Here is a 27,053-nt window from a genome sequence, read left to right as displayed (position 1 = left end):
ATCCAGCAAGTGCATCTTCTTGGGAATAAACATACTATAATAAATTAAATAAGTACCAGTTTGCTGCTCCTTCATAACACCCAAAATCAGCTGGCTGAGGCAACTATTTTGATCTACCCAATGGCAGCGCTGGCCCTGAGGGTTTGCTACAATAAAATGTGGTGGTAGCTACTGGTTTATGGCCAAATTACATTACTTTCATTTTTTAAAAAAACAAAACCAGCCTGGAAGAAGTGAGTTTAAGCAGAGGAAGAGCTTAGGGGAATGCTTAAACCTTTTCTACAGGTCATTTTCCACTCAAAATCATCCATCTTGTTTTTGGACAACAATTTTGAGCAGAAAGGCAATCAAATGGAAACAGCGGTTAAGCAGCCCCATCTCTGCCTCGACATACAGCACAATCCTATGCAATTGGATGTATCTGCAGATAAGTGTGTATATGATTGCAGCTTTACTTTCACAGCCTCCCAAGTTTTCTTTTGGGTGTTTCGTTTTTATTTTAAGCCCAGGGAAAGTTATAGGGATCTGTGTATACGAGCTTCGCTATGGAGGAACTAATACTGGCCAGTTTTATTTGTCCACTCTTAGGAGAAGAAGTATGATCAGGGCAACTTTTTATGTTATTAAAAAAACAAGACATGAGTTTAAAAGAGCATACACTTTTGTCTTTGCTTCTACTTTTGTTGGTGGGGCAGGATTGGAGGATTGTAATGATAAAGGATTGTATCCAGTATTAGTCTAACTTAAGTCCCATTCATTTCAATGGGCCTACTCCAAGTAGGACTAACATTGGATAAAACCCAACGTCCTGGCTTTCTGCATTGTCCCCTATGAGCATCTGTCACTTTACACTGTAATGAGAGTTGGACATGGCATCGAAAATGACCATGAAATCCGGCCTCGGGTCAACGGGAGCGTCGGTCGGTATCTTTCTTACGGCTATGTCCCGATGTAGGACGCTTCCTGCTTCGTTCTCCCGCATTCTTTTAGGACTAAATAATGGAAGCCAGTCTTCATTTTTCATAAGTCTATTAGCCCTCATAGACTTATGAAAGAGGAAGACTGACTTCCCTTGTTTAGGGACGGGGCTTCCTAATGCCTTTTGGCACCCCCACCCCCGCGTCCAAAGGCAGGCGCAGCTCTTGTTTAATGCTTAATGTTTAATTTAATGATTTAATTTAATGCTTAATGTTTAATTTAATGATTCATCTATTTTTAGTTCGAAGCATATATTTGTAATGCCCTGCAAAATGCAAGCCCTTTGTTGTTATTCCCATACTGCGGCTAGGGGAAGGGGCTCGCTGCGGCTGGGAAAGCGTGGCGGACGACAGCCCCGCAGCGTAGTCCAGTGTAATTATGTAGTTATGCAATCTAATAAGCCGTACCCACCCTCTTGCAACCAGTAGGGTCGTTAAGTAATGCTATGCAATGCTTCAGCGGAAGTAATTCTCACTTTGTTAGAGCCAGCGTGGTGCAGTGGCGAGAGTGCTGGACTGGGAGCCGGGAGATCCGGGTTCTAGCCCCCACTCGGCCACGGAAGCTCACTGGGTGACTTTGGGCCAGTCGCTGACTCTCAGCCCAACCCACCGCACAGGGTGGTTGTTGTGAGGATAAAATGGAGAGGAGGAGGAGAATGTCAGCCGCCTTGGGTTCCTTGCAAGGGGAAAAAAGGCGGGGTATAAATGCAATAAATAAATAAATAAAATAAATAACTGTCCACCCCCGCCCCGGTGACTTCTGTCGGGGCTGGCTAGAAATCCCACTCACAAAACACACCTCACGTTGCAGCAGATACCAGCGCGGTGTGTAACGCAGTTAAATTTCCCCCTCGCCGCCCATTCACTTGTCACGCCGACAAGCCGGCTTTTTTTGCCTCCGGCAAAAGCGTCAAGTGACACTTCCAACTCAACCCGGAAGCTGCACGCTTGTGCTGCACGCTGCCCTTTTCTAAGTCTCTATCCTTTCCAGGGGATGCTAAGGTCGGATGAGAAGGGGGCCCTTTCCTCATGCGGCGCGCGCGCATGACGTAACGAGGGGGGGTGAGTGATTCGACTGTTCATTGGGTTATCCAGTCCGGAGGGAAGATTCTAAACGGGGAGGGGAGGGGAGGGGAGGGGAGGGAGAGTCCATCTGTGCAGCCGGGGCGGGGGAATGAAGAGGGAGCCGGAGAAAATGGCGAGCGGCCCACGCGCGTGAAGGATGGGGATGGATTGGGCGCACCAACCGGCAGGTACGCTGAGCCGAGCCAGGGCGTTGGAGACATACGTTGTTGATACTAACTCCCCATCTTCATTCGCCAGGCGCAGCCTGCCCCCCGCCCCACCTTGCTTTCACCCAACGTTCAGGGACTTTTACAGCCGCAAGCAATTGCCGCAGGAAGGTGCAGTGGTGGTGCAGGGTTATGCCTGCTTACTCACTTTCTGTGGTCCGAGGACTAGGCTTGTGCACGCCTAGAAAAATGCATTTTATGAGTCGTTCAATAAATTTAATAAATAAATACTTGGAAGTAGATCTGAGCAGGGGTGCATAGGTTAGCAGCCTTCGTGTATGCATGTTAAAAACAAAAGCAAACTTTAGCTGCAAACTGCTTTGGGTTGTATCCAGTGTTTGTTTAATTTCAGGCCTGATTTCAGTGGGTCTGCTGTTAAGTAGGATTAACGTTGGGAGCAAACCACGATTTACGCGAGCCTTCGTAGTACACGAGACTATTCGTTAGGCGGGTTTACCCTAAAAAGCGGTCTGTGACAATAAATACATAAGGTGCTATTCCCCTCCTCCTTCCCCCTCGCTTCTCAGCTTTGACTGTCGGAAGAGTTCCTCAAGTAGAATTTCTGGGCAGGACTGCTCAGTCATTAAATAGCTGCGGAAAAACGCCCTTCACCTCTTGCCATGTTTGCTTGCTGGGGGGAGTTTGGCCTGTTGAGGGTCTGCTAGTCTGGAGGTACTAAAAATGTAGGAAACCTGCTAAAGAAAAAAGAAAGGGCTGGATATCGGCTCCTTGGAGATGTAGCTGCTAGGTTTGGCTCTGAATTGTGCTGGAAACTGAATCACACCAGTTCTGTTTCTAACGCTTGCCCAGATACCATAGAATTACTCTCTAAGGCTGCAATCTTATCATTGCTTTCTTGGGAGAAAGAACCACTGAACTCAGTGGGACTTGTGTCTTATTTACTTCTTTAGGATTGAGGGGCAAAGAAGAGGTTGATAAAGATAGGAAAGGTATGACAGAGTAAATGGAGATAAACTATTCCCTCTCCATGTCTACATAGCAGGATTTGGGATCATCCAATAAAACTGACTGGCAGCAGGATCGGGAGAAAAAACACAATAAATTCCTTTACTCACATTGGTGAGCTGTTGTATGAAAACCACCGCTGGAGCATGTTTCAATTCAGACTTAATGGGAAACCGTGGTTTCCCACTATGTCAGCCTTCCCCAAACTGGATTCATGCTTGCTGGGGATGATGCAGGTTGTAGTCCAACACACCCGGAGAGCTGCAGTGAGCCTCGGCTTCATGCATTCCCCCCTCCTCTTTTGTGGCTTTGAGAAAATTGAAAGCATCCGCTTTTAAACAAACCACTTTCCCATTTCCTCCAAATTTGGGAAATTGTTGTTTGTTAGATTCTAGTTAGTGGGAATAAATCAGGAGTGAGCTGTGGTTTTGGATCCTGGCTTATTCAGGGAGTCTGAATCTGACAAAGGGATGCATCTGATCTTGTGGCTGTGAAAAAGAATGACAGAGCCTTTGGGCTGGTCTCTGTTGAGGACAAAATGCTGAACCATATTTGTTTGAACCAGCAAGACAGTGCTAATGTTCTTTATAATGCAACCCTCTGAACATTTATCCAGAAATAATTTCCACTGTATTCAGTGGGTCTTACACCTAAGCAAGTGTGCATATATGGAAGCGAGCCCCAGTGAACTCAAGTGGGACTTAACCACTGAGTAAACATTGACAAGTTTGCACTTTTTGCTAGGAACTTTTTAGCAGTCCAATAACACTTAAAATAAATGCTTAAAACCATCAGTGTGTTTTAACTAGTGCTGTGATGCTATCAACTGATTGATCAGCTAAACACCACAACCCCCTTATCTGCCTTTTAGCTAGTTGACCAGTTAATGAATGGATGCAATTTAGGGTGCAATCCTATGGCCCCATAGGCAGTGTGGAACAGCCCCATGCGCTGCGCTCAGCAGAGGTGCACATAGCGGCGAAAAGGGGCATTCCTGGGGGCATTCTGGGGTGGGGAAGGCGGAAATGCCAGTACAACACCTCCAGTGTGTTGTCCGGCAGCCACTTCCCCCGATCTGCCTTCCTGCAGGTAGACAGCCGAGATCGGCTGTCTAGCTGCAAATGCAGGGCAGCTGAAGCACGGAGGGGACGGTCCCCTCTGCACTGCTCCTGCCCTGCATTGGATAGGTGGTCACCTCCAAGTTTGGAGTTGGCAGCCTGTCCCAATAGGATTGCGCCCTTAAATGTTTTTATATACTGCAAATTCATCACAGGTACCTTTTTGAGCTACTGGAGGAAGTTGATGAGAATTTATTTAATAAACAAAAGTTATATCTCACAGTTAGGAGGAAAGACCGTCTTTTACATGTTAGTTTCTGTCTTCAGTTACAGTAACTTACACAACTCTGTCAGAATAAATACATTTAGATTGCCTTAGATTGTGAGCCCCTAGAAACAAGACTATTTAAAAAACCTTTTAAAACCCTCTCTGAGCCCCTGGGAGAGAGTGGGATATAAGTCAACTAAAGGCACAATCCTATGCATATTTAGACAGAAAGTCCTGCAACTCCCACATATGACTTTTTCTGTCTAAACAGGCATAGGACTGCACCCTAAATAAGTAATATCTAGCCTTTCTTCCATGGAACCCAAGGCAGTGTATCTAGGGTTCCCAGAGAGTTTTCAATGCAGGCACTGAGTAGACCCTGGGCCTAATTATCCTTAACATGTTTGATGCAATAGGCACCTTCAAAAAATGCCCTGGCCTTATCTTGCAGGAAAGGAAAGGTTCCTCCTGTGGAAGTACCAGGTCATTACTGACCCCTAGAGGGACGCCGCTTGCGCTGGCGTTTTCATGGCAGACTATAGCAGGATGGTTTGCCATTGCCTTCCCCAGTCGTGACTACCTTTCCCCCCAGCAAGCTGGGTACTCATTTTACCGACCTCGGAAGGATGGAAGGCTGAGTCGACCTGAGCCGCCTACCTGAGACCCAACTTCTGCTGGGATCGAACTCAGATCATGGGGAGAGCTTCGGTTGCTATACAGCCGCCTACCACTCTGCGCCACATGAGGCTCTCTTGCAACCTTGCAGTTAATCAACTTGTTAGTTGATTGATCTACAGAGATTAGCATATAATTAGGGAATGAACTTTTTATCTGACTAATAAAAAACAGAAGCAAAAGCTTCCAGTTTCTCTTCCTCCTGGCTGTGAGCCTGGGGTCTGCTGCAGCTCATCCCCATCACAATAAAACACGATTTATCCTGATGTCTGAACTAGCCCAATATATGTGAGTGACAAAGGGATGCTTTTCTGAGCAAACGGATGATAAGTTACTGAGCCCGGATATATAGAACTCTAGATTCCATTTGGGTAGCGTATGTATTTTAAAACATTTTAGTTTTATCCTTCCTTAAAAGTTTCAGTTGGCTTACAGTCATTTTTTTTTAATGGAATGAATAAAAAAACTAAAAATCAAGTTACAAAACTAAGAACAGCAGGGTAAAAATAACAGTGAATAGAGTCGATTTTTTAAAAAAACCAGCAGAGTGAAAAGCCAAAAGCTTCAGAAAAGGAGGTTTTTCACTGTTTGATAAAAAGCTGTTAATAATGGGACAAGGCACGTGTCCCTTGGGAGAGAGTTCCAAAACCTGGGTGCTACTGTTAAGAAAAGTCATTCCTTGTTCCAATCAAATGTGCATCCAGGCAGTTGGGGCACACAGGAAAATCTGCATTGATGATTTTGGCAAGCAGGCAGGTTTCGTATGCGATGCGACCATCCTTCGGATATCCTGGTTCCAAACTGTAAAGGACTTTTAAGATAATTACCAGCAGTTTGCACTGAGCCCAGAAACAAATTGGAAACCATTGCAGTTGTCTTTATAAGGGGTTCCTATGCTTCCAGTAGGTGGCCTCCATTAACACCTGGCTGGTTTTTGCTGTGGTCACCACTGGGTGATTTAAAAACACTGATCAGGGCTTTACTCCATGAAAACATAGGCCACCATAAATCTGTTAGTCTTCAAGATGCCGCAGGTATCTCTGTGTTTGCCATAACATAGCTGCCACTCACTGGGGGTGTTCAGACGTGGGGAGAAGAAGCCATTGTGGCTTCTCCCCGTGTGCGTGCTGCGCGCACGACCACCATTTGCATAGTTCCCTGCAATGCAGCACAGGTTGGCATGTCATCCGAACCTGGTGCGTGGCACAGCAGGGGTAGCTTCGTACTCGCCCCACAATCCCTACTGCAAGTTTTGGGTTGTAAGGTGGTGTCAGGGTTGGAACTGAGCCCATAGAGCCCCAAAGCAGCTCTAATTCTGAGGAACAGCTACAACCCGTGGGAGAGGAGCCCGCTCATCTCTCAGAGGCGCAGCTGCAGGGAGAGGCCCCTTCCGCTTGCGTTCCTGAGGGAGATAGTGACCCAGGCAGTGAAAGAGCGGGAGATCGGTTGTTGCTAGACACAAGGCGCCGGCGCAGAGAGAGGCGCGAGGTGGAGGACACTAAGAGGAGGCACTCAGCCCGCTTGGCACTACGGCAGCGGCTGCACTCTGATGCCCCATACGTTTCAGAGCTTTCCCGCCCTTCTCCTCAAAACTGGGACCAACTGCGTAGATGGAGCTTAGGTTACCCTGTTAGGATACCCTTTGCAGTTCCTTGCTTAGTCACTGGCAATTAGCATCTGAAAGAGTCATTAAGTAGTAAAAGAATAAAGCCTTGGAGAGAATCCCTTTTGTCTGCATCTTGTTTGGGCTACTGGAGGGGACTTTAAGAGGCAGCTAGGGCACTCCTGACAGGTGGATACAAAGCCACCACACCGGGTTTGGACAGCCCGCCAACCCACGCTGCATCCTGGGGCATTATGCAAATGGTGGTCATGTGCACGGCAGGGGCAGGGGGAGAAGCCACGTTGGCTTCTTCTCCCTATACAACCATCTGAACCCAGTCACTCTGTGTTTTTGCAAATGTTCTCTGTACTTGTAAACATTGTAAACATTGTTTACATTTACGTGTAAATGTACTTAACACGTAATAGTATATTAGTGAGCTTTGGAGCTGCTTGCCTTTATGTCCACATATTCATTTATGTTCATTTTTATAGCTCTTCATATAACAGCAAGTTATAGCTGCTTCTCATAAAACAAAGGCAGGAAGTAGAAAGATGGCTTCAAACCCTCCTGGACAAGGTAAATGTTAATATTTGGTCATCTCTGCATCTATCTGTGAAGCTGCTAAAAATTCTCGTGTGGTTTCATTTTAGAATTGAAGTAAAGGACTGCCTTTCTGTGTATGTGTAATAAAAACAAATGAAACAACATTATACCAAGGGACCTTTTTTTAGATCTTTGGCACTGGGAAAATCCTAGTAAATTTTCCCCCTGAACTTTTGGCATTACTGGGGCCTTGCAAGCCAGTCTGATTCAATGTAACCACAATAAAAGACCCAGGGAGAGGTATTCATCTTGATCCAGCCAAGGGAATTCTGTGTCCAGGTGCATGTCCTCATCCCAGTACTGATGTTCTTTTGGTCCAGGCTAAACTGGTGGTTACCTCTTTGATTTGGGTGGAGATATGCATTTAAATCCAAGTCCTATTTGTTGTTATATGTCTTTTTTATGATGTGGAAGCCCAGTTTTATGCTGAACATATTCTGGATTTGTAAACGTGGTCTTTCCATGCTTCTCATTAATTTACCATCCGTGAGTGTGGCAACTCTTCCAGCCGCAGTGCCCTTTGCAAGCGATCACATTGCAGACCTTAATTCTAATCATGTTTGTGTATGTAGCACCACCGGCTGCTGCTTGGATCACTTGGCATAAAATAATGAAATGTAATTAGCACACTTAGTGGTTTTACGTAAGCTCCTGTAAGAGTCCAATTAAAGCCCATGTTTTTAAAGGGTGAAGCAATAGGACATTCACCAGGGCTAGGCAACTTGGTGCCTTCCATATACCCATCAGCCCCAGCCACCATGGGCACTGGTCGGGGGTTATGGGGGTTATAATCCAAAACATCGCCCCACTGCTGAGACAAGTTAAAGAGGAAAATCCAGTGGGCAAAAAAGTAGCATTTGAAGAACAACGAAGCCTTCAAAGTGTTCCTTAAAGCTGAGGAGGGAGGAACAACGCTGCATGTCCAGATCAAGGGTCTCCTTTATTGAGGAACCTATCACAGTAAAGGCCTCCTGAATTTTGAAATATCTTTTTACTGAATTTTATGACATACGTTAGACTCAACGGAGAGACAAAGAAAAACCCTTTGCATACATATTGCTAAACCATAGTACTTAGGCCAACTCTGAAACCACGTCTGGGATGGGTTCTTCCAGCAAAGGGGCAGGGCTGTGCAGATATGGCCAGGCACTCTCCGATTGGCTTCCCTGGAGTTCTGTGAGTGAAAGAGAAAACTGCTGGACACAAGAGCCCTGTTCAGGCAGGAGAAAGGGGCACTGAGGTTGCGCTGCTGGCCCTGCCCATGATGTCCTGTGTGGCACTGGCCCTTGCCCCTTACGGATATCTGCACAGGCTTCCATGCAGCTGGAGCCCTGGTACAACCAGAAGTTCTGATTCTTTGGGAGCCTGTGTGTGAGCAGCTGCTCGCGCATGGGTTTTCCCTATTCAGATGTCCATGCCAACACGCAGCTGTCAAGTGGTGGAGCCAGTGGCGTGAAGCATGTCAGGGTCATGGCCAACAGGGCAGATCCACTGGGTAAAATGCAATGTAAGACCTACTTAGAGTAGTGCCATTCAAATGAATGAGGCTTAAGTTAGTCATGACTAACAAGTCCCATTCATTTCAATGGGACTACTCTATGTAGGACTTTGGATTTTACCCAGTCTCCTTCTCCACATGTAGGTTTAGATGTGAAGAATATGTGAGGAAGGCTTCTGTATACAGGTTACATCCCCCATAGTTGTTCAGTCGTTAAGTCGTGTCCGACTCTTCATGACCCCATGGACCATAACACGCCAGGCCTTCCTGTCCTGCGCTCTCTCCCAGAGTGTGCTCAGGTTCATATTCATTGCATCAGTGATGCTATCTAGCCATCTCAATCTCTGCCGTCCCCTTCTCCTTTTGCCTTCAATCTTTCCCAGCATCAGGGTCTTTTCAAGAGAGTTTTCTTTTCTCATTAGGTGGACAAAATATTTGAGCTTCAGCTTCAGTATCTGTCCTTCCAATGAGCACTCAGGGTTGATTTCCTTTAGGATGGACTGATTTGACCTCCTTGCAGTCCAGGGGACTCGTAAGAGTCTTCTCCAGCACCACAGTTCAAAAGCATCAGTTCTTCGGTGCTCAGCCTTCCTTATAGTCCAGCTCTCACAGCCATACATTACTACTGGGAAAACCATAGCTTTGATTATACAGACCTTTGTCGGCAAGGTGATGTCTCTGCTTCGTACTATGCTGTTGAGGTTTGCCATAGCTTTCCTCCCAAGGAGCAAGAGTATTTTAATTTCATGGCTACAGTCACCGTCTGCGGTGATCTTGGAGCCCAAGAAAGTAAAATCTGTCACTGCTTCCATTTCTTCCCCTTCTATATGCCAGGAAGTGGTGGGGCCAGATGCCATGATCTTTGTTTTTTTAATGTTGAGTTTCAAACCAGCTTTTGCACTCTCCTCTTTCACCCTCAACAAGAGGCTCTTTAGATCCTCTTCGCTTTCTGTCATTAGGGTGGTATCGTCTGCGTATCTGAGGTTGTTGATAATTCTCCTGGCAATCTTAATTCCGACCTGTGATTCATCCAGCCCGGCATTTCTCATGATGTACTCTGCATATAAGTTAAATAAGCAGGGTGACAATATGCAGCCTTGTCGTACTCCTTTCCCAATTTGGAACCAATCAGTTGTTCCATGTCTGGTTCTTACTGTTGCTTCTCGGCCCTCGTACAGGTTTCTCAGGAGACAGGTAAGGTGGTCTGGTACTCCCATCTCTTTAAGAATTTGCCACAGTTTGTTGTGATCCACACAATCAAAGGCTTTAGTGTAGTCAATGAAGCAGAAATAGACGTTTTTCTGGAATTCCCTTGCTTTCTCCATGATGCAGCGAATGTTGGCGATTTGATCTCCAGTTCCTCTGCCTTTTCGAAACCCAGCTTGTACTTCCAGTAGTTCTCGGTTCACATACTGCTGAAGCCTAGCTTGTAGGATTTTGAGCATCACCTTGCTGGCATGTGAAATGAGCGCAATTGTACAGTAGTTTGAACACTTTTTGGCGTTGCCCTTCTTTGGAATTGGAATGTAAACTGACCTTTTCCAGTCTTGTGGCCACTGTTGAGTGTTCCAAATTTGTTGGCATATTGAGTGAAGCACTTTAACAGCATCATCTTTTAGGATTTTAAATAGCTCAGCTGGAATACTGTCCTCTCCGCTAGCTTTGTTGTTACTAATGCTTCCTAAGACCCCTTGACTTCACTCTCTAAGATGTCCGGCTCAAGTTCAGTGACCGCGCTATCACGGCTATCAGGGACATTCAGATCTTTCCTGTATAGTTCTTCTGTGTATACTTTCCACCTCTTCTTAATCTCATCTGCTTCTGTTAGGTCCCTGCCTTCTTTGTCCTTTATCATGCCCGTCTTTGCACAAAACGTTCCCTTGAGATCTCCGATTTCCTTGAAGAGATCTCTAGTCTTTCCCATTCTGTTGTTTTCCTTGATGTCTTTGCATTGTTCATTTAAGAAGGCCTTCTTGTCTCTCCTTGCTATTCTCTGGAACTCTGCATTCAGTTGGATATATCTTCCCCTTTCTCCCTTGCTTTTCGCTTCCCTTCTTTCCTCAGCTACTTGTAAAGCCTCATCAGACAGCCACTTGGCTTTCTTGCATTTCTTTTTCTTTGGGATGGATTGAGTTGCTGCCTCCTGAACAATGTTACGGATGTCCATCCATAGTTCCTCAGGCACTCTGTCTATCAGGTCTAATCCCTTAAATCTATTTGTCACCTCCACTGTATATTCATCAGGGATATGATTTAGGTCATACCTGAATGGTTTGATGGTTTTCCCTACATTCTTCAATTTAAGCTGAAATTTTGCAAGAAGCAGCTCATGATCTGAGCCACAGTCAGCTCCAGGTCTTGTTTTTGCTGACTGTATAGAGCTTCTCCAACTTTGGCTGCAAAGTACATAATCAATCTGATTTCGATATTGACCATCTGGTGATGTCCATGTGTAGAGTCGCCTCTTGTGCTGTTGGAAAAGAGTGTTTGCTATGATCAGCGTGTTCTCTTGGCAAAGCTCTATTAGCCTTTGTCCTGCTTCATTTTGTACACCAAGGCCATGCTTCCCTGTTATCCCGGTGATTTCTTGACTTCCCACTTTAGCATTCCAATCCCCTATGATGAAGAGGACATCTTTTTTTGGTGTTAGTTCTAGAAGGTGTTGTAGGTCTTCATAGAACCGATCAACCTCGCTTCTTCGGCCTCAGTGGTTGGGGCATAGACTTGAATTACTGTGATGTTGAATGGTTTGCCTTGGATTCGTACTGAGATCTTTCTATCGTTTTTGAGATTGTACCCCAGTACTGCTTTTCCCACCCTTTTGTTGACTATGAGTGCTACTCCATTTCTTCTAAGGGATTCTTGCCCACAGTAGTAGTTATAATGGTCACCTGAATTAAATTCGCCCATGCCTGTCCATTTTAGTTCGCTGATTCCCAAGATGTCGATGTTCAATCTTGCCATCTCATGTCTGATCACCTCCAGCTTACCTTGATTCATTGACCTTACATTCCAGGTTCCTAAACAATATTGTTCGTTACAGCATCGGATTTTCTTTTCACCACCAGACTCATCCACAGCTGAGTGTCCTTTTGGCTTTCGCCCAGCCGCTTCACTCTTTCTGGCGCTACTTGGAAATTCCCTCTGCTCTTCCCTAGTAGTATATTGGACACCTTCCGACCTGAGGGGCTCATCTTCCGGCATCATCTCTTTTTGCCTTGTGATACGTTCCATGGGGTTTTCTTGGCAAGAATACTGGAGCGGGTTGCCATTTCCTTCTCCAGTGGACCACATTTTGTCAGAACTCTCCACCATGACCTGTCCGTCTTGGGTGGCGCTGCACGGCATAGCTTATGGCTTCACTGAGTTTCACAAGCCCCTTCGCCACAACAAGGCAGTGATCCATGAAGGGGACATCCCCCATAGACTCTCTGCAATATAAGGGCCTTTCTTCCAGACACCTTCATCTGTCATAATGATGGACATTTTGCTGGTCTTAAGTGTTCATCACCACACCAGGGAAATGTAATTCTTTTCCCCATTGGTTTAATCTAGTTAGGCGTCTTGTTGAGCTTCTTGAATGTACTTGTATGTGATAATTTCATTAAGTTTGCTGCTTTCCAAACCTTTATTAGCCATAGAATTCTAATCATGGCATTGTTTTTTTTCTTCTGCCATTTAGCAATTAATGACTTTGCTTCAGCTAATGAACAGAAGATGAGCTCCTGCTCTTGGCTTTTGACCAACTGTAACTATGCTGATAAAATGAGTTCTGGATCAGTCAAAATGATACCAAGCTTGATCTTATCCAATTAATTACCTGTTTTTTTTCTAATTTTTCAGCTAATGGGCACAGAAGGCCCCCTGAGATGCAAGGCAGGGGGAGCATTCGAGTGCTTCCCCCAATAAAAACTGTACTGTCTATGGGAGAGGTTTCTAATGTAGAATTTTTCCTCTCATGCTAGTCTCCCCAGATAAGCTAGTTTTTCAAGAGTTAGGGAGTTTTTATGTGGAATTGCAGTCAAAGATGAAATATCTCAGCTGCATTCCAAAATGGTACAGCCATTGTATCTTAAGACGGTGGGCTTTCTTGGGCCTGTTAATAGAAGGGAAATTGATAATTAACTGGATAAGAAAATTCGTAAGTCCTGGGTGGGGTTTATTGCCTAAGGTTTATGAATGTCTAATTTGATTTTTTGTTCAGCTGTTTTTTCGCTTGTTGGCACTGAATATACTACATACAATTTTTAAAAAATTGAACTGATTTGTAGGCAGTTTTTGCCACATGAAAGTATGTAGAAAGAGGAACATGTTTAGCAAAACATTTCTTGTTTCTGTAATATGTCTTAAAGAGGTGACTTCTCATTATTTACCTTGTCCTAATTTAAAGTTACAGAGTATTTTAGAATTTTGTTGCTCTTCACGGAGGGTTGTTCTGTGGAGAATGGACTTCAGGCACATTTTTAGTTAGCATTTAAATCACTGGTCCTAATGCACTGAAGGCATTCTTTAGTCTATATATACAAATTTCCCAAGAACTCTATATCCATAAATCACTGAATGTATTGGATTCTTTTGTATATGTGATCATGGTGATTGGAGGCAAGTAAAATATTCATGATTTAATAATTTAAGGGAAATTTAATGAGCAACATGAATTTTCCTTAATAGTTACTGAACATATGGGAGAATACATCAAAATGTAAATCATTATTAGAAAGTGATAGAGAATTGGCTTGTTGATTGTGATTGCAGTAGGCACAATTATGTTATTATAAACGGTGCAGTAATTCTTTATGGCCGCATAGCCTAGAAATCTATATTCTGTTTCTAAACTTGGTCAGTCTCTGCGTGGCTAATGGAGTTCTGAAATAGTGAGTTCTGGCTAGGCAGAACTGGTCTCTACCATCAGTAGAGACCCTGCATTTCTGAAAAATAGTGTGAGTGGACAAAGTCTCCTAAAACTCTATGACAGCCTAGGAAGCACATGCATCCTTCCAAATCAAGCCCCTATGGTCATTTTAGGAGCAGTGCTTGGCTGAGGGCTAGGCTGATCCCTTTCTCTGAGGTGATCATTGGTGGCTCCAATTGGCTTGGGCTGAGAGGGAGAGCATGGTCATCTGCATTTGTCTCCTCATCCCAAGACCCATTGGGAAGGATCCTTCCCAATGACCTACACCTCCAGATGAATGTGGGATGAGGCACCTCTGTGGAGGGGGAAGAAGGGAAGGGGTAGGATTTTCTCCCCTTCCCCTTCTGTATTGTGGAAATTAACTGGCCTCTTGTTCTATGAATAATTCTGTTACTTTCTCTTGGAACTCAATAACCAGATTTGGTAGTTCAAAACATCCTTCGCTCTGCTCAGCTGCCCTGGGTTTCTTATGCAGCAATCTAACACAATATCCCTGTGAGAAGAGCCATTGCACGTAACTGTACATCTTCTTGGCTGAATGCTGGACTGTCTCCCAAGCCTGAGAGACTGTAGTGGACTGACACTAATTCTGACTGGCTTGCAGAGGGCTGAGCAAGGACCATGTATCTAGGAAGTGTATTAAGACATATAGTTTATAGTACATAACTACCTACGGTGTCAGGTTTATAGAAGATAATTCTGGCTGCGATATCAACACATGAAGCTTCTAGGTTTCTTTTGTTTCTTGAATAATATGTCAAATTGAAACATGTTTATCTGACAGGAGACCTTGTCAACCTTGGTTTTAAGCCCTGCTTCCTTATTTTTAATACTACAATATGTGAAATTTCACCCATTACAAATTAGACAGGAAGGGTGCATAGACATTCTTAGAAGAGGTGCTGACTCAAACACTTTTTTAAAAGTGCCCCATCATCTATATAACATGGTCTGTGTATTTGTCTGGCCTTTTGTCTACAGCGACTGAAAAGGGCCACGTTTAGCTTGAAAACAAACAAAATTTGGCACTTTTGAGTGTCCGTAGTGGTTTGCCACCAATTTCAGCAGCAAACCACCATTTCTTTTGCCACTGCACCACTGAAGTTGGGGGGGGGGAGCAGGCCATGGGAAGAGTCATATGTTGCCTACCCTCCCCATCTACACAGTTCAGATGTCCTCTGCTCTGGACTAGCCCTCAAATGAGTCCCCCAAAGGCATCTGTGTAATATCTGTGAAAGGGCTTCAGGATACGTGCTGTATACATTGAAGCTGCTGGTGCTAGTTTAGCTGTTCAAACAAAATTCCAATTGTAGTCTGTCTGTGTTGACTCGAAGAAAAACTGTTCATTGCTGAGGGCTACTGAAGAAATAACTTATGAGCTGGATGACCGTAGTAAAGTTTGTTTATTTATTTATAACATTTGTATACCACTCCCCATCTAAAACAGATTCTAGAATGGTGAACCTGACAGGTTTAATAGTAAAAGATTTTAAAAGTTAAAACACCGTGTTCAGATTCTTAAAATCAGAATGCCAATAAAGCTGTGGCTAGTCATTCGAGGAATGCTTCCTGGAATAGAACTGTTGTCAGGAGGCGGCGGAAGCAATATAGTGTGGGCACCTGCCTCACCTCCAGTTGCATGTTTCAACTGTGTGCAATAAGTACAACTTCCTTTAGAAGTTGCATATCGCGTCTCCTACCTTGAATGTCACCGACATAAATTAGCTGTGCTAATTTCAGAAAATGTTGCCCTCAGGTGTGAAAACTGAATCAGGCTTAGGAAAAATCTTGAAATATGAACTTCGAAATAATGGGTTGGACCCAGCTTATATTCTGCCAGCGGAAGCAGCTCCTGGGCTGAGTTCTGTTTGGAATACTCCTGCTGGCGGAACGGGGAGAGGTGATTTTTGCCAACTCTCCCCTCTCTCTGCAGCCAGTGCCACCTACCTCCCATACTGTTCTGGAGGGCCCCCCAACCCTCTGGAATAGATTTTCAGGAGACTGCAGGGGAGGGGGCACTTGATGAAGATCGTCTTACCCTTTCCACCAGTGGGACTCCCCTGCAGGGTCAGAAGCATCCCACGGACCGAAGGAGCCCTTCCATCCATGGCAGGGTTCTGCTGAATCCAATACGTGTTGAAGAACAATTATTTTCCACTTCATACATCTTTCTCCTCTAATTCTGATTCTTCTCTTGGTTCCCCCGGCCCTGTCCCCATTATGTTGCTGAACTTCTCTCTCTGTCTCTCAGGGCTAGAATTTGTTTAATGAACTCTGAATCTCAAGATTATATTGCATTCCTGTGGGGCAGCTCAGGAATATACAAAAAAATGGATTTTATTTCTTATATTTATAGCTGCCTTTTCAGCCAAACTTGCTGAATCAATACAATGTGAATGGTTCCCATCTTGTACAAATTATTGCACTTGCAGATGTTTTCTGTTTTGTAGAATAAGACAGTTAAAATGCAGAAATCAATGCCTAGGAGTTTATAGTGGAGAAAACCATGCTATATTGCAGACGCCTGCCCATAGTTCTGAATCTGGCATTCAAGAGCAACCTAACTCAAGGGTTCAAGTCAGTGTGTATGATATTGTTAGGAAGCTATTTCTTGTTATAAATGAGGAGACTAAAAAGGAAAGCTATAAATAGGTTTCAGGAATGGTGCTTGTTGGCTTTGAAGATTAATATATTCATCACTGATATTCATCATAATTCACTTTGTGCCAGGAAGGTTGTTGGGTAGTTCAAAGAAATAGCACACATCACTAACTTCTACATCCTTCTCATTCTTGCTAGGCTTTCAGAATAAGAACAGGGTTGCAATCTTGGCTGAGCTCGACATGGAGAAGAGGAGGCTGCTGCTGCAAAACCAGTCTTCCACAAACCACCCTGGAGCTAGGTACAATATGTTCAGAGGCCTGCCTTTTTGTCTCAGTCACGCTCTGTGATCAGAGATGCAGGCCAAACGTTGCTTTCTCATTTCATCAGTATGTACATCTAATGGGCCCACAGCACCATAAGAGTTGTCTGCTGATTGTTCTCAGCACCAACCAGCATGCACCCTGGATTTTGTGTCTCCTGAGTCTCACCTTTGCCCTATTCGGAGGGAAACACAGATATACTTTAAAGCAGGGGTATTGAACCTCTTTCAGCATGAGAGCTGATTTTGGAGAAGGTCTCAGGGGCTATATTCCTGTGTTGGACAAAAGTGGGTGAGGCCAAACATACCAGAAATATGAAAATGCTCAGTGTGCGTACTGCCAGTAATTAAGCTTTAGGAGAGGCATTTCAGACTTTTGGAATGGGGAAAAAACATTAAAGTCAGGAAACCACTAAACAATTGGTGTTTGGGGGAAAGAGAGGACAAGGGAAGCGAACATGATCGTCTGAGGACCTTGGTTAGGCCAGATTTGGACCCTATGCCTGTAGCTCAACACCTCTGTTTTAAAGTTATCTTTTTAAAAAAGATACTATACTAACCCATTACTCAGCCAAAGTCCTCCGAAAGCTGACTTACACTTTTAAAACTCATAAATATTAAAATACAATCAGGTGAGTCATTTCGGTGTAGAAGATTAGAAAAACAAAATAAACAATTAAAATCTAAATAAAAATAAGCCACGGAAGATGAGAGGGCTTAGGATATATATCAAATTCCAGTAAACAAATCTCAGTAGTGCCACTTTAGAAGTCCTTGGAGCCGTACATTTTCCCTCTTGTGTAGCTAAATCTAGTGCCTTGCATAGGGACCGATTCCAGAAGGGTAGCCGTGTTGGTCTCTTGCAGCAAAAACCATGAAGTGTTTTACTCCAAGAGGTTAACATGGTTACCCTTCTGAAATGAGAAAGCATGAAAACTTTGGAAAGCAAGGGGAATTCGTTTCAGAAAGATTTTTTTTAAATGATCGATGTATTCTCTCTCATGCATTGTTCGTTTTTATGTCTAGATGCAAATACAGTTGAGAGAATTAAATGCAATTATCTGTTTTCTGAACTGTCAGTGTTCTAATTCAGCCAAAAATATATATTTTTAAAAAATCTGAGAGCTAGGGACACAAAGCTCAGCTCCCCACCCCATTTCTCTTAATATCTATGACTTTATTGTTATCAAATACAAGCTGTATGTATGTTCAGCTAACAGAAGCATTTGTATTTTTGAAAGCTTTGGAAAAAAAAAATCCATGTTATCCAGTTTTCATAGTAAGTGGGGAAATCCTAGAAATGTGATCATAGAGGTTGGGCATTTCGGTCATTTTATTAGGTGTTCTAAGTTACTACTTCCAGTTGGATTGTATTTCTGTTGTTCCAGGCTCCCAGAAAGAAAATACAACCAGTGATTTTCAAGGCACTTTCCCCCAAGAAAGTGGCAGAATCTAACAGTCCGTGGTATTTTTTTTAAAAAAAAATATTTTGCTTTGCTTCCCCTGCTCTTCCTTGGGATGCTGAACTTTATTATCATTTTTATGTTAAGATCTAAGATGTATGCTAAGCCTCTGAGATTTTCTGTGGGCCCTGAATGAAAAAGCACCCCCAGGCCCAGTAACTTTTATATAATTTCTTTTCCTCCTCCAAACGTTTGGCCTAGAACTTGATTTATTGCTCATGGTAGAGTAGTCATGTTTTTGTGTACTATAACTTGTCAACATGTTGGCTACAAAGAGACCTTGTCTGGGCTCAATCTCAATGGGAAACTCTTTTCCTGCATACAGAGTTCTGCAGCCACTCTACCAAACATATGAGCTCCCCATCATGAAGACTATGGACCCCTGGTTAGTGCTGTAGTTTTATTCAGGTATTGCTTAGGCAAGTCATGGGGTGGCACTGGTGAGAGAAAAATATTCTGGGGGGCCTGAGTGTCATTCTACTGCATGTCTTCCAGTTGATGTCCTTTCGGTTTATGCTGGGGCATGGGTTTCCTTCCTATCTGACTTAATGTGCTATTGCTAAAGTGAGTCGGTTGGGCCCAGACTTAGTCACACCTTACAGTAGACCCACTGAAATCATAAGGGCATAAGTTAGTCCTAACAAGTTAGTCCCATTGGTTTCAGTACATTTACTCGAAGTATGACTAAGCTGGGATGCAACCCATTTTCCCTGAGCAGAATTGTTCATCTGGTGTGCGCACACACCATCTTGCATGTCATATTTCCCCAAAATGTCAAGTCTTCTATTTTTAAAATAGAAACAATCATGGAACTTTTCGACTATGAAATACCCACCCAGCCATGACAAACCACCACCTTGATCCTGTGCTGGTTGTTACCTTCACTGCATTGGTATGACGTGTTTTTTTTTCCCCCTGTTGCTTGCAGCATTTCACTAGCTAGATCCTCCCTTAACAAGGATTTTCGTGACCATGCTGAGCAGCAACACATAGCTGCACAGCAAAAGGCTGCTTTACAGGTGAGTCGTTCTGGGCAAAGCACACCTAAGTGGGCTGTTTGGAAGCTGTGGTTCCAAAGAACTGGTGTAGATGTGTTGGGAGCAAAAACAAATGTGCATCGCAAAAATATAAGGATTGTGCAGGGATTACATTATTTAATATTCTCACAGAATCTTATTTATTTATTTACAATATTTATATACCGCTCCACATCAAAAGATTTTGGAGCAATGAACAGCAAAGGCAAAAGAATAAAACACCACGTTAAAACAATTTTGATGCAGTGAGTGGCTTTGGCCCTATCTCACCACTTGATCCATAGCATGTTCCGACTTCTAGACTGGATGATCCCATACAGCTATGGTTTTAAAAACTCTGGCCAAAAACGTGCAAAGGGTGAGATGAACATGCACAATGCACGCCAACATAGAAGAGTTGGTAGATGAAAGAATACGTAGGAAAGTAGAGTGTAGATAGGCAGAATCTAGAAAGAAAAATAATTATAATCTGTATATCACTTTTAATGTTAAAAAGTGCTCCACTTCACGGGTGGGCAGAAAGTAGATCTCCAGATGTTTTGGACATCAACTCCCAGGATGGCCAGTGGTCAGGAATGCTGGGAGTTGAAGTCCAAAACATCTGGAGATCTAGTTTCTGCCCACCCCTGCTCTACATTATGCATCTTTTCTGGCTTTGTGAAGTGGGATGCTATGATTTCCCCTTTTACAAATGAGGAACTGAGCTGAGAAGGAAGTGGCTTCCCCAAGGCTATCCAATGAGTCCCATGAGTAGTGTGGGATTTTAACCAGCCTGAAGTCCAATCCTCAGGCCACTGCACCCCACTGGCTCTCATCAACACAGACATTTTTGACTTTTCTGCAAGCAGTGCATGCCAGTTATTTAAAAATAGCTAAAATTGTCAGGATTCTAAACTTGTTTCTGCATTTGTTCCAAAGTTTTGGTTGATGTATGTTGACTGTGCACCAACCCATAGAAGCAACACCATAATGCTGGTCAGTCAAGGCACCTGTGCTGTGACTACACAACTGGAGTAGTATTGGTGTCGATCATCCTGGGTCACGGAGAGCCTTGGAAGCTGTGGTGCCTAAGAACACTTTTTTTACATGCACTGGGAACAAAAACCATTGTGCCTTACCAAAACCGTAGGAACTGTAGAACGATTACGTAGTGTAATATTCTGGCAGTATGTTGTGCTGCAGTAAGTAGCATCATGTGTGCTCATCATGTGATATATGTGTGCTCATCATGTGATATATGTGTGATATCCTGTGCCATATCATTTTTCATGAGATGTGCACGCTGTTTGCTGCATCTTGTTCTGGAATTCTTTCAACAGAGCATGCAGAGAGAGCCTAACAGAGTCCTAGACCATCTCATAAGTAGATGGGCAAATAGTCATTGGGGAAACTGCTCCTGTCTGTCTTTTTGCATTGAATTAGGGATCCTGACTCTTAACCAAAGCTTCAGCTTCAATTCCACATTACAATTGGCTTGTTTAAATCCCATAGAGGTCAAAAGTGTTAAAGCAGAAGAACTGTGTGCAGGACTGAAACCTTTGACATGGGACAAAAATTTCCTCCAAATCTGTGTTGTTGTTTTTTAAATCTGCTCCTGGATGGTGGTGGGGAAACCATCTTCCAGTGGTTTATATGTGTGCCATTTTCAAATGGATATGTTTTTCTTCCAGCATGCTCATGCGCATTCTTCAGGATACTTTATAACACAAGACTCTGCCTTTGGAAACCTTATTCTTCCTGTGTTACCACGACTTGATGCAGAGTGAAAGAAAATCCATGGAAGGAAGGAACATTGGTATTATCTGGTACTGCAGCTGCTACCTTTCCAGACTTTCAGTCAATAGTTCGTGAAAATAACAGGACTCTAAACTGAAGATATATTTTTATTCATTCTAATGGCTTTCATTTTGGATCCAGGCATTTTGTTTTCAGGGGACATTAAACTACTTTAAAGAAGTTCTAAGGTACCCTGTGTTTTTTCCCCTTTCCTTCCAGTCCCATGATCCAGATATTACTGTTAAGCGGTTGACTTTGCTTGCTTATTCTTTCAAGTTAATTTTCTGCATGTCTAGCAAGCCACTTAAGAGCACTGCTGAGCATCTATAGAGCACATTAAGACTGCAATCCTAGTAAGCCCCATTGAATTCAATGGGACTTACTTCTGAGTAGGCATGTATAGGATTGCACTGTACAAGTGTCACAGTGCTTCACATTCATTCATTTTTCATTTATTACATTTCTATACCTCCCAATAGCCAAAGCTCTCTGGCCAGTTTACAAAGATTAAAAACCATTAAAAATACATTATACACAATATAAAAAAACATTTACATACAAACCTATAAAAAGACAGCACACACCCAGACATATCCAAACAATTTTAAACAATGAGAAAAATGCAGGACTTGATTAATGCAGGACATGCATTATCTCAGTAAACCTTACAACAGCCCTGTAAGGTAACTCCATCTTATCATATTTCAGATGCAAGACTGACTCAGAGAGAGATTTGCCTGAGGCTATTTAGTGAGTTCATAGCTGAGGTGAGAGTTGATGTTGGGATTTCCTGGATCACAGCTCACACACTTAGCCAATTTATTCTCTTAGCAACAGTAGCGTACCTGCTATGTATGGAATTGCTATTTTTTTGGCTTTCCTTTTTATTGTTTTGTTTGTATTTATACACTGCTCTTTCTCCCAGAGCTGCCCAGGGCAGCACACACAACAATAAAATTACATAATTATACATAATAATTAAACCTTCATGAAAATAAACAGCCCTGGGTTAAGAGAGTTCAATGGGACACACAGAATATTACTACTGTGTGTATGCTTTTCCCTGACTGAGGATTGTGGTAAAAAAGAATACTATCAATGCAGGATATTGCAGCTCCATAGTAAAGAGGGCTACATTGCATGCCTTAGTCCCCTTTGTATCTTGACAGTGTACTTTTTAGCTGTATGCATTATTGAATGCAATGTGGTTATCCACACTCTTTCTCTCTGTCTCTCTCTGCTGGCTCCAGGTTTTTGAGGGCCCTTGCGCAACACTCCCTCCGTGGGCCCCCTCCCTCAGGGAGTCCACCTGCTCACTGCCATTGTCCCCAGCTGCTCTTGATCCTCATCCTCTTCCTCAGCACTGCTGCCGCTTGCTTGCTTGCTTGCTTGACAGGCAGGCAGCCAGTGAGCAAGGAGGCCGTGGCATCTACTGCTCCTCTTTCTCACCACCGCCATGGCCTAGGCCAGAGCAAGAGGCAGGTGAACGAGCAGGTTGCAATGGGAAAGAGGAGCTGCAAGTCCAGGGGGCTCTTGTCAGTGGGCCCCTGCTGGGGTGTGGGCCCTCGGCAGGTGCCCAACCATGTTTACCCTTGACACCAGCCCTGCACCTCAAAGAAGTGTCTTCTTGGTTTTCTTCCATTTAGCCCATGCTAAGGGATTTGGTTTGTCTGCCAGCCTAATCTTTTTTTTTAAAAGGTGAATTCCTTTAACAGAGAAATACACAAGAGTACATACAGAAGTTGTGCAGTTGCACAAGGTTAAGCTACGCATTTGCACAGGTGCGTAAACCTTAAGTGCAAAAATAATAAAGGAACCAGACAGAAAATGGCTTCCCTTTTTAGGTGGTGCACCTTGTTGAATATATGAGGCCTTTTACTGAATCGCCCTGTTGATCGTCTACCCCAGAATTGCTGCCTCTGACAGGCTGGAGCTTTCAAAGCTTCTCAAGGAGGATTAAACTGTAGGAAATTATTTCATAGCCACTCAATCGTAGCCAGCTCTAGTTGTGAAAAAGTGGTGAACGCCCTCAGTGGGGGCTGGTGGCTCCAATATCGGTCGGGTTGTGACTCCATTGTGGGTTTCAGTCAGAACCAGCCAGAACTCAAGAGCTATCCAAGTTGCTGAACCCTATTCCCCAAATAGAATGGATTTACAGCCCCACTGAAATCAGAGTCACCAGCCTCCACTGAATGCTCCTTTATTTTACTCTTAACCCCATCCATCACAATTGTTTTTTCCCTTGTCGATTTTCCCTTTTTGATTATTCAAAATGCTGCCCTCTTGCTCGCCCTGATTCAGTCTCTGTAACTTGATATGCTCCCCTTCCCCTATATGTTGGGGGTGGAGTAAACTTGTATGGGAGGTAGTCTTTGGTGCTGTTTCCCTCTTCAAATTAAATGAAGGATGATGCGAACTCCAGTGCTGGAGAAAAACAGCTTTCAAAATGGTTTCTAAAGTGGCACAGAACCATGCACAGCGGGGAAATACAAAACAGCAGAAAGGGTCTTTAAAAGAAGTCCAGGTGCTAAGTTTAAAGAGAAACCACCACATGTAATTGATGTGATTGGTGAGTCTAGCCCTTCTTTAAAATGTTCTGCCACAAGAGGGAGTCCTATAGAAAATAAAATAAACAGCCACATTCTCTCCAATATCTTCTTGGCTGTGAAGAGTTCACTGTATGCCTAGTCAAATGAGTGAGCTGATCACATAGGTTTTGGTAATATGGCCCCCAAATATATATATTTTTATATACCTTTCCATACAACCCAGAATGTTCAGCTCTATTTCTGCACAACTGGGACCTGATGCCACATTGATGACATGTGCGTAATCCTTTTTTCTGCTTATCTCCCTTGCTGGGTTGGGATATTTGTTTAGCTTTTCTTTGCTTGCTCACTTTTGATTTCATAGTTCATCTCACAATCAAGGTGGAGAGATCCAGTTCCAAAACATAATATTGGTGATACCAATGTTGGGAGAAGCGTCATCTGTTGAATTACTGCTTATGTAGCTGTAAAAAAACGACAGTGGGTGGGGGGAGTACAGGAGCTCTCCCAGAGAAATAGTGCCAGTCTCGCTTCTTGTATGTGCCACACGCCTCTCTACCCTACACCTTAACAAGGACACAGTTTGTCATACAGGATTATAAGAAGGTAACTGTTACCTTCATCACCCTCTTGGCTTCCCAGTGGTCCCTTCCCACCCAGGTCAACAGTGGAGCTAAGAGGAAGGTGATCAGAGACGAACTTGCAGAGCTGTGGGACATGATTATAGAAGATGTACTACTGTAACACTTCAGTACATTCAATCAGTAAATTCATCAAAGTCATTCATTTAACAAGACAGCATCTCTTATAAATGTGAAATCAGTTAAACACAAGAAAATATTCTTAACAGAAAAACCGAATCCCAAGAAGTAAGCCTGTTAGGGAGCTACCATTATTTTGCAATGGCTCAACTCTGACTTTAGAAGAAGAAAAGAAAAAAAAATGGAAAAAGTGTGAGAGAGGGGACAGAAATGAAAGGGAAAGTACTTTGCAGTCTGTTCCCTCACTCTTCCTGAAGCAGCTCTTCAATACATTGCTTCCATATATAACTGACAATTAGAGGCAAGTGTTTTAATTATAAATATTCAAGATAACAACCCAAGATCTCCCCCAAAACAAAGTTTATTGGCTTAAATTTATTTGTTTGCTTTAAACTGTGTTGTGTAATCATTACTCTTCTCTAAATAGGTACATTTCTTCCAAAGATAATCATTAGAGGGGGAGAAAAATGGGGTGGGGGCAGAGAATAGAATAATAAAGTCTGCAAACTTTGATTCTTTATTGTTTCCTGCCCTCTTCCAAAACTGCTTGTTCTGTCCAGATACAATTACGCTGTATTCCTGCAACAATCCTCCAGTTTCCTCTTTCACAATTATCCAACAGCAGTTAATCTGGAAACCAAATATAGTTCATTCTAATGACAGTCTTCAAGCGCCCACAAAGGCTAGCATTTCATATGAACCATTGTTCAGAGTCCAGTAGGCTTAATCAAATGTTCCCAACTAAAAAGCTGGACTGATACAAAACAGAATCCCAAGAAGGAAGCTTGTTATGGAGCTACAATGATTTTGCAGTGGTTCAACTGTGACTTTAGAAGAAGGAAAGGACAACAATGGGGAAAGGATGTGGAAGGGGAGAGAAATAAAAGGGTAAGCTTTTGGCAGTCTGTTCCCTCACTCTTCTTGAAGCTGCTCTTCCAAATCGGTAAGCCCCTGTGGTTCTCCAGCAGTGCCCCAGGGCTGCTAAGTTCTTTAAATAGCACCAGTGGTATCGTGGTAAATTTTGAAGTGCATGCACTCATGACAGTCCCCATAGCTAGCCCCTAAAGGAGAGTCCAAAAATTCAGAATGCTGTGTTGAACAACCAAGTTGTAGCAGTTTTCTTCTACATCAGAAAGCAGGTCTTTTGTAAAGCTAATGGACCTTAATTATTCATGACCAAGCCACCCCAAAATACTTTATATTGCAGCAAAGAATAATACATTGTTGTTGGGAAAATTCATTTCTTCCCAATCCTGTGAGGATAGCAGCTAAGCTCAAAGAGAACAAGGAAGTCTGAGTGGAGTGGCAGTTGGCATCAGCGTCCCGGCTGATTAAAAAGTTCCAGTGCTACACCACTGAACCACTGAATAGAACCCAAACAGTGCATACCGGTGCACCCACAACAGGCTCCCAGAACAAAAACACAGCCCACTCCTCCTTGGTTCCAAGAGAAGCAGCAACTGTCTGTAGAGGCCTGAGTGAGGAACTGGCGTCCCCAGCGAGGTGGTTGATGGTGGTAGGGACCCATTTTCTTCCCTGCTACCTTCTCCGCTTTCCTAGAGAGGGTCTTTTTGGGTTGTAGTGCCATGCTTGCTTAATGTCCTCCCCAGGGAGGTTCACCTGGCACCAACTGTAATGTCACTGTGGCCCGTGGGGGAGACATTTCTGTTTGTCCAGGCATTCCAGCTAGGAGTGTGTGAGCTGGTTTTAATGATGGTTTTATCCGCTCTGCTCTGTTTTTATTCTTCTGGTTTGTTCTGCTTTCTGTTTTCAGTTTTATATTGATGTATTAATCCTGTATGCCACCCTGATAATTCTTCTAAAAGTGTTCTAAAAGATACAATAAACAGAGAGGGATTTTTTTTAAAAGCCCTATGTCACAATTGCCAGGTCCCAGCACATCCTCCTCGTGTGAAGTCCTTTTCATTTGAGAGTTGTCCATTGCAAGGTGGAGTGAGGCAACTAGAAAGGTAAGATGGAAGGCCCATTTACAGTTTCTGAGTCTAGGGTCTCCAACATGGTGCCCATGGGCACCAATGTGGCTGTGGACATCTCTCTTGGCACTTTCTAGGCCCCCTGCCCCTCCTGATATTTATTTTATTTCTTAAGATTTTACAATTATTACTATTTTATTGGAAGGCTGGCATACTGTAAAGTGAAGTTCTGTCCTCCAAGCTCCATCTTCATTGAGGTTCAAAAGAGTGGTTTAGTGTTTTGGAGCTCAGATCCCCCCACCTCTGCCTTGTACATAGGTTCTTGGGAAAATTACTTTTAACTTCAGCAGTTTGACTTCCAGGAAATGAGTGTTTTGTGACTGGCCATGCCCACCATGGCAGCCATTTTATGAATGGGCAAGTCTCCTCCACCATGGCAGCCATTTTGTGAGAGCACACAGGACATTCTCTCAAAATGTGCCCACTGACCCAAAAAGATTGGAGACCTCTGTTCTAAGCCATGAGTCTACAAGCAAAGGGCTGGATGTGCCTGATCTCGGAAGCTAAGCAGGGTCAGCCCTGGTTAGTACTTGGATGGGAGACTGCCTGGGAATCAGGCTTCCTGCATTGAGCAGGGGGTTGGACCTGATGGTCTTGTAGGCCCCTACCAGAGCTATGATTCTATGATAAGAACCTGGAGGCAGCTATGCTCAGGAGGCGGCCAAGTTATAATGTGCCTATCTTTTGATAATTTT

General features: G+C 43.6%; 1 protein-coding gene across 4 annotated transcripts; it reads left to right on the top strand.

The window, feature by feature from the left end:
* Positions 1–2,134: 2,134 nt before the first annotated feature.
* On the top strand, positions 2,135–24,524 carry INIP (INTS3 and NABP interacting protein). 4 transcript variants are annotated; one of them, XM_084834722.1, is made up of 6 exons: positions 2,135–2,230; positions 7,334–7,418; positions 16,655–16,757; positions 18,567–18,626; positions 19,170–19,260; positions 20,949–24,524. In XM_084834722.1, the coding sequence occupies exons 2-6, from the start codon at positions 7,394–7,396 to the stop codon at positions 21,042–21,044; spliced, it is 375 nt and encodes a 124-aa protein (XP_084690848.1). In that variant the 5' UTR covers positions 2,135–2,230; positions 7,334–7,393; the 3' UTR covers positions 21,045–24,524. The 4 variants fall into 4 exon arrangements, with proteins under 4 accessions (XP_084690848.1, XP_084690847.1, XP_084690850.1 ...); XM_084834721.1 differs by lacking the exon at positions 7,334–7,418 and having other exon boundaries at positions 20,949–21,243; XM_084834724.1 differs by lacking the exon at positions 18,567–18,626 and having other exon boundaries at positions 20,949–21,243.
* Positions 24,525–27,053: the final 2,529 nt, after the last annotated feature.

This window comes from Heloderma suspectum, chromosome 2 (assembly GCF_057233095.1).
Source record: "Heloderma suspectum isolate Gila_16-S chromosome 2, 16-S_ref, whole genome shotgun sequence".
In the NCBI taxonomy this organism is placed as follows: domain Eukaryota; kingdom Metazoa; phylum Chordata; class Lepidosauria; order Squamata; family Helodermatidae; genus Heloderma; species Heloderma suspectum.
Note: the sequence above shows the minus strand (reverse complement) of the source record. Positions and strands in the feature narration are given on the sequence as shown.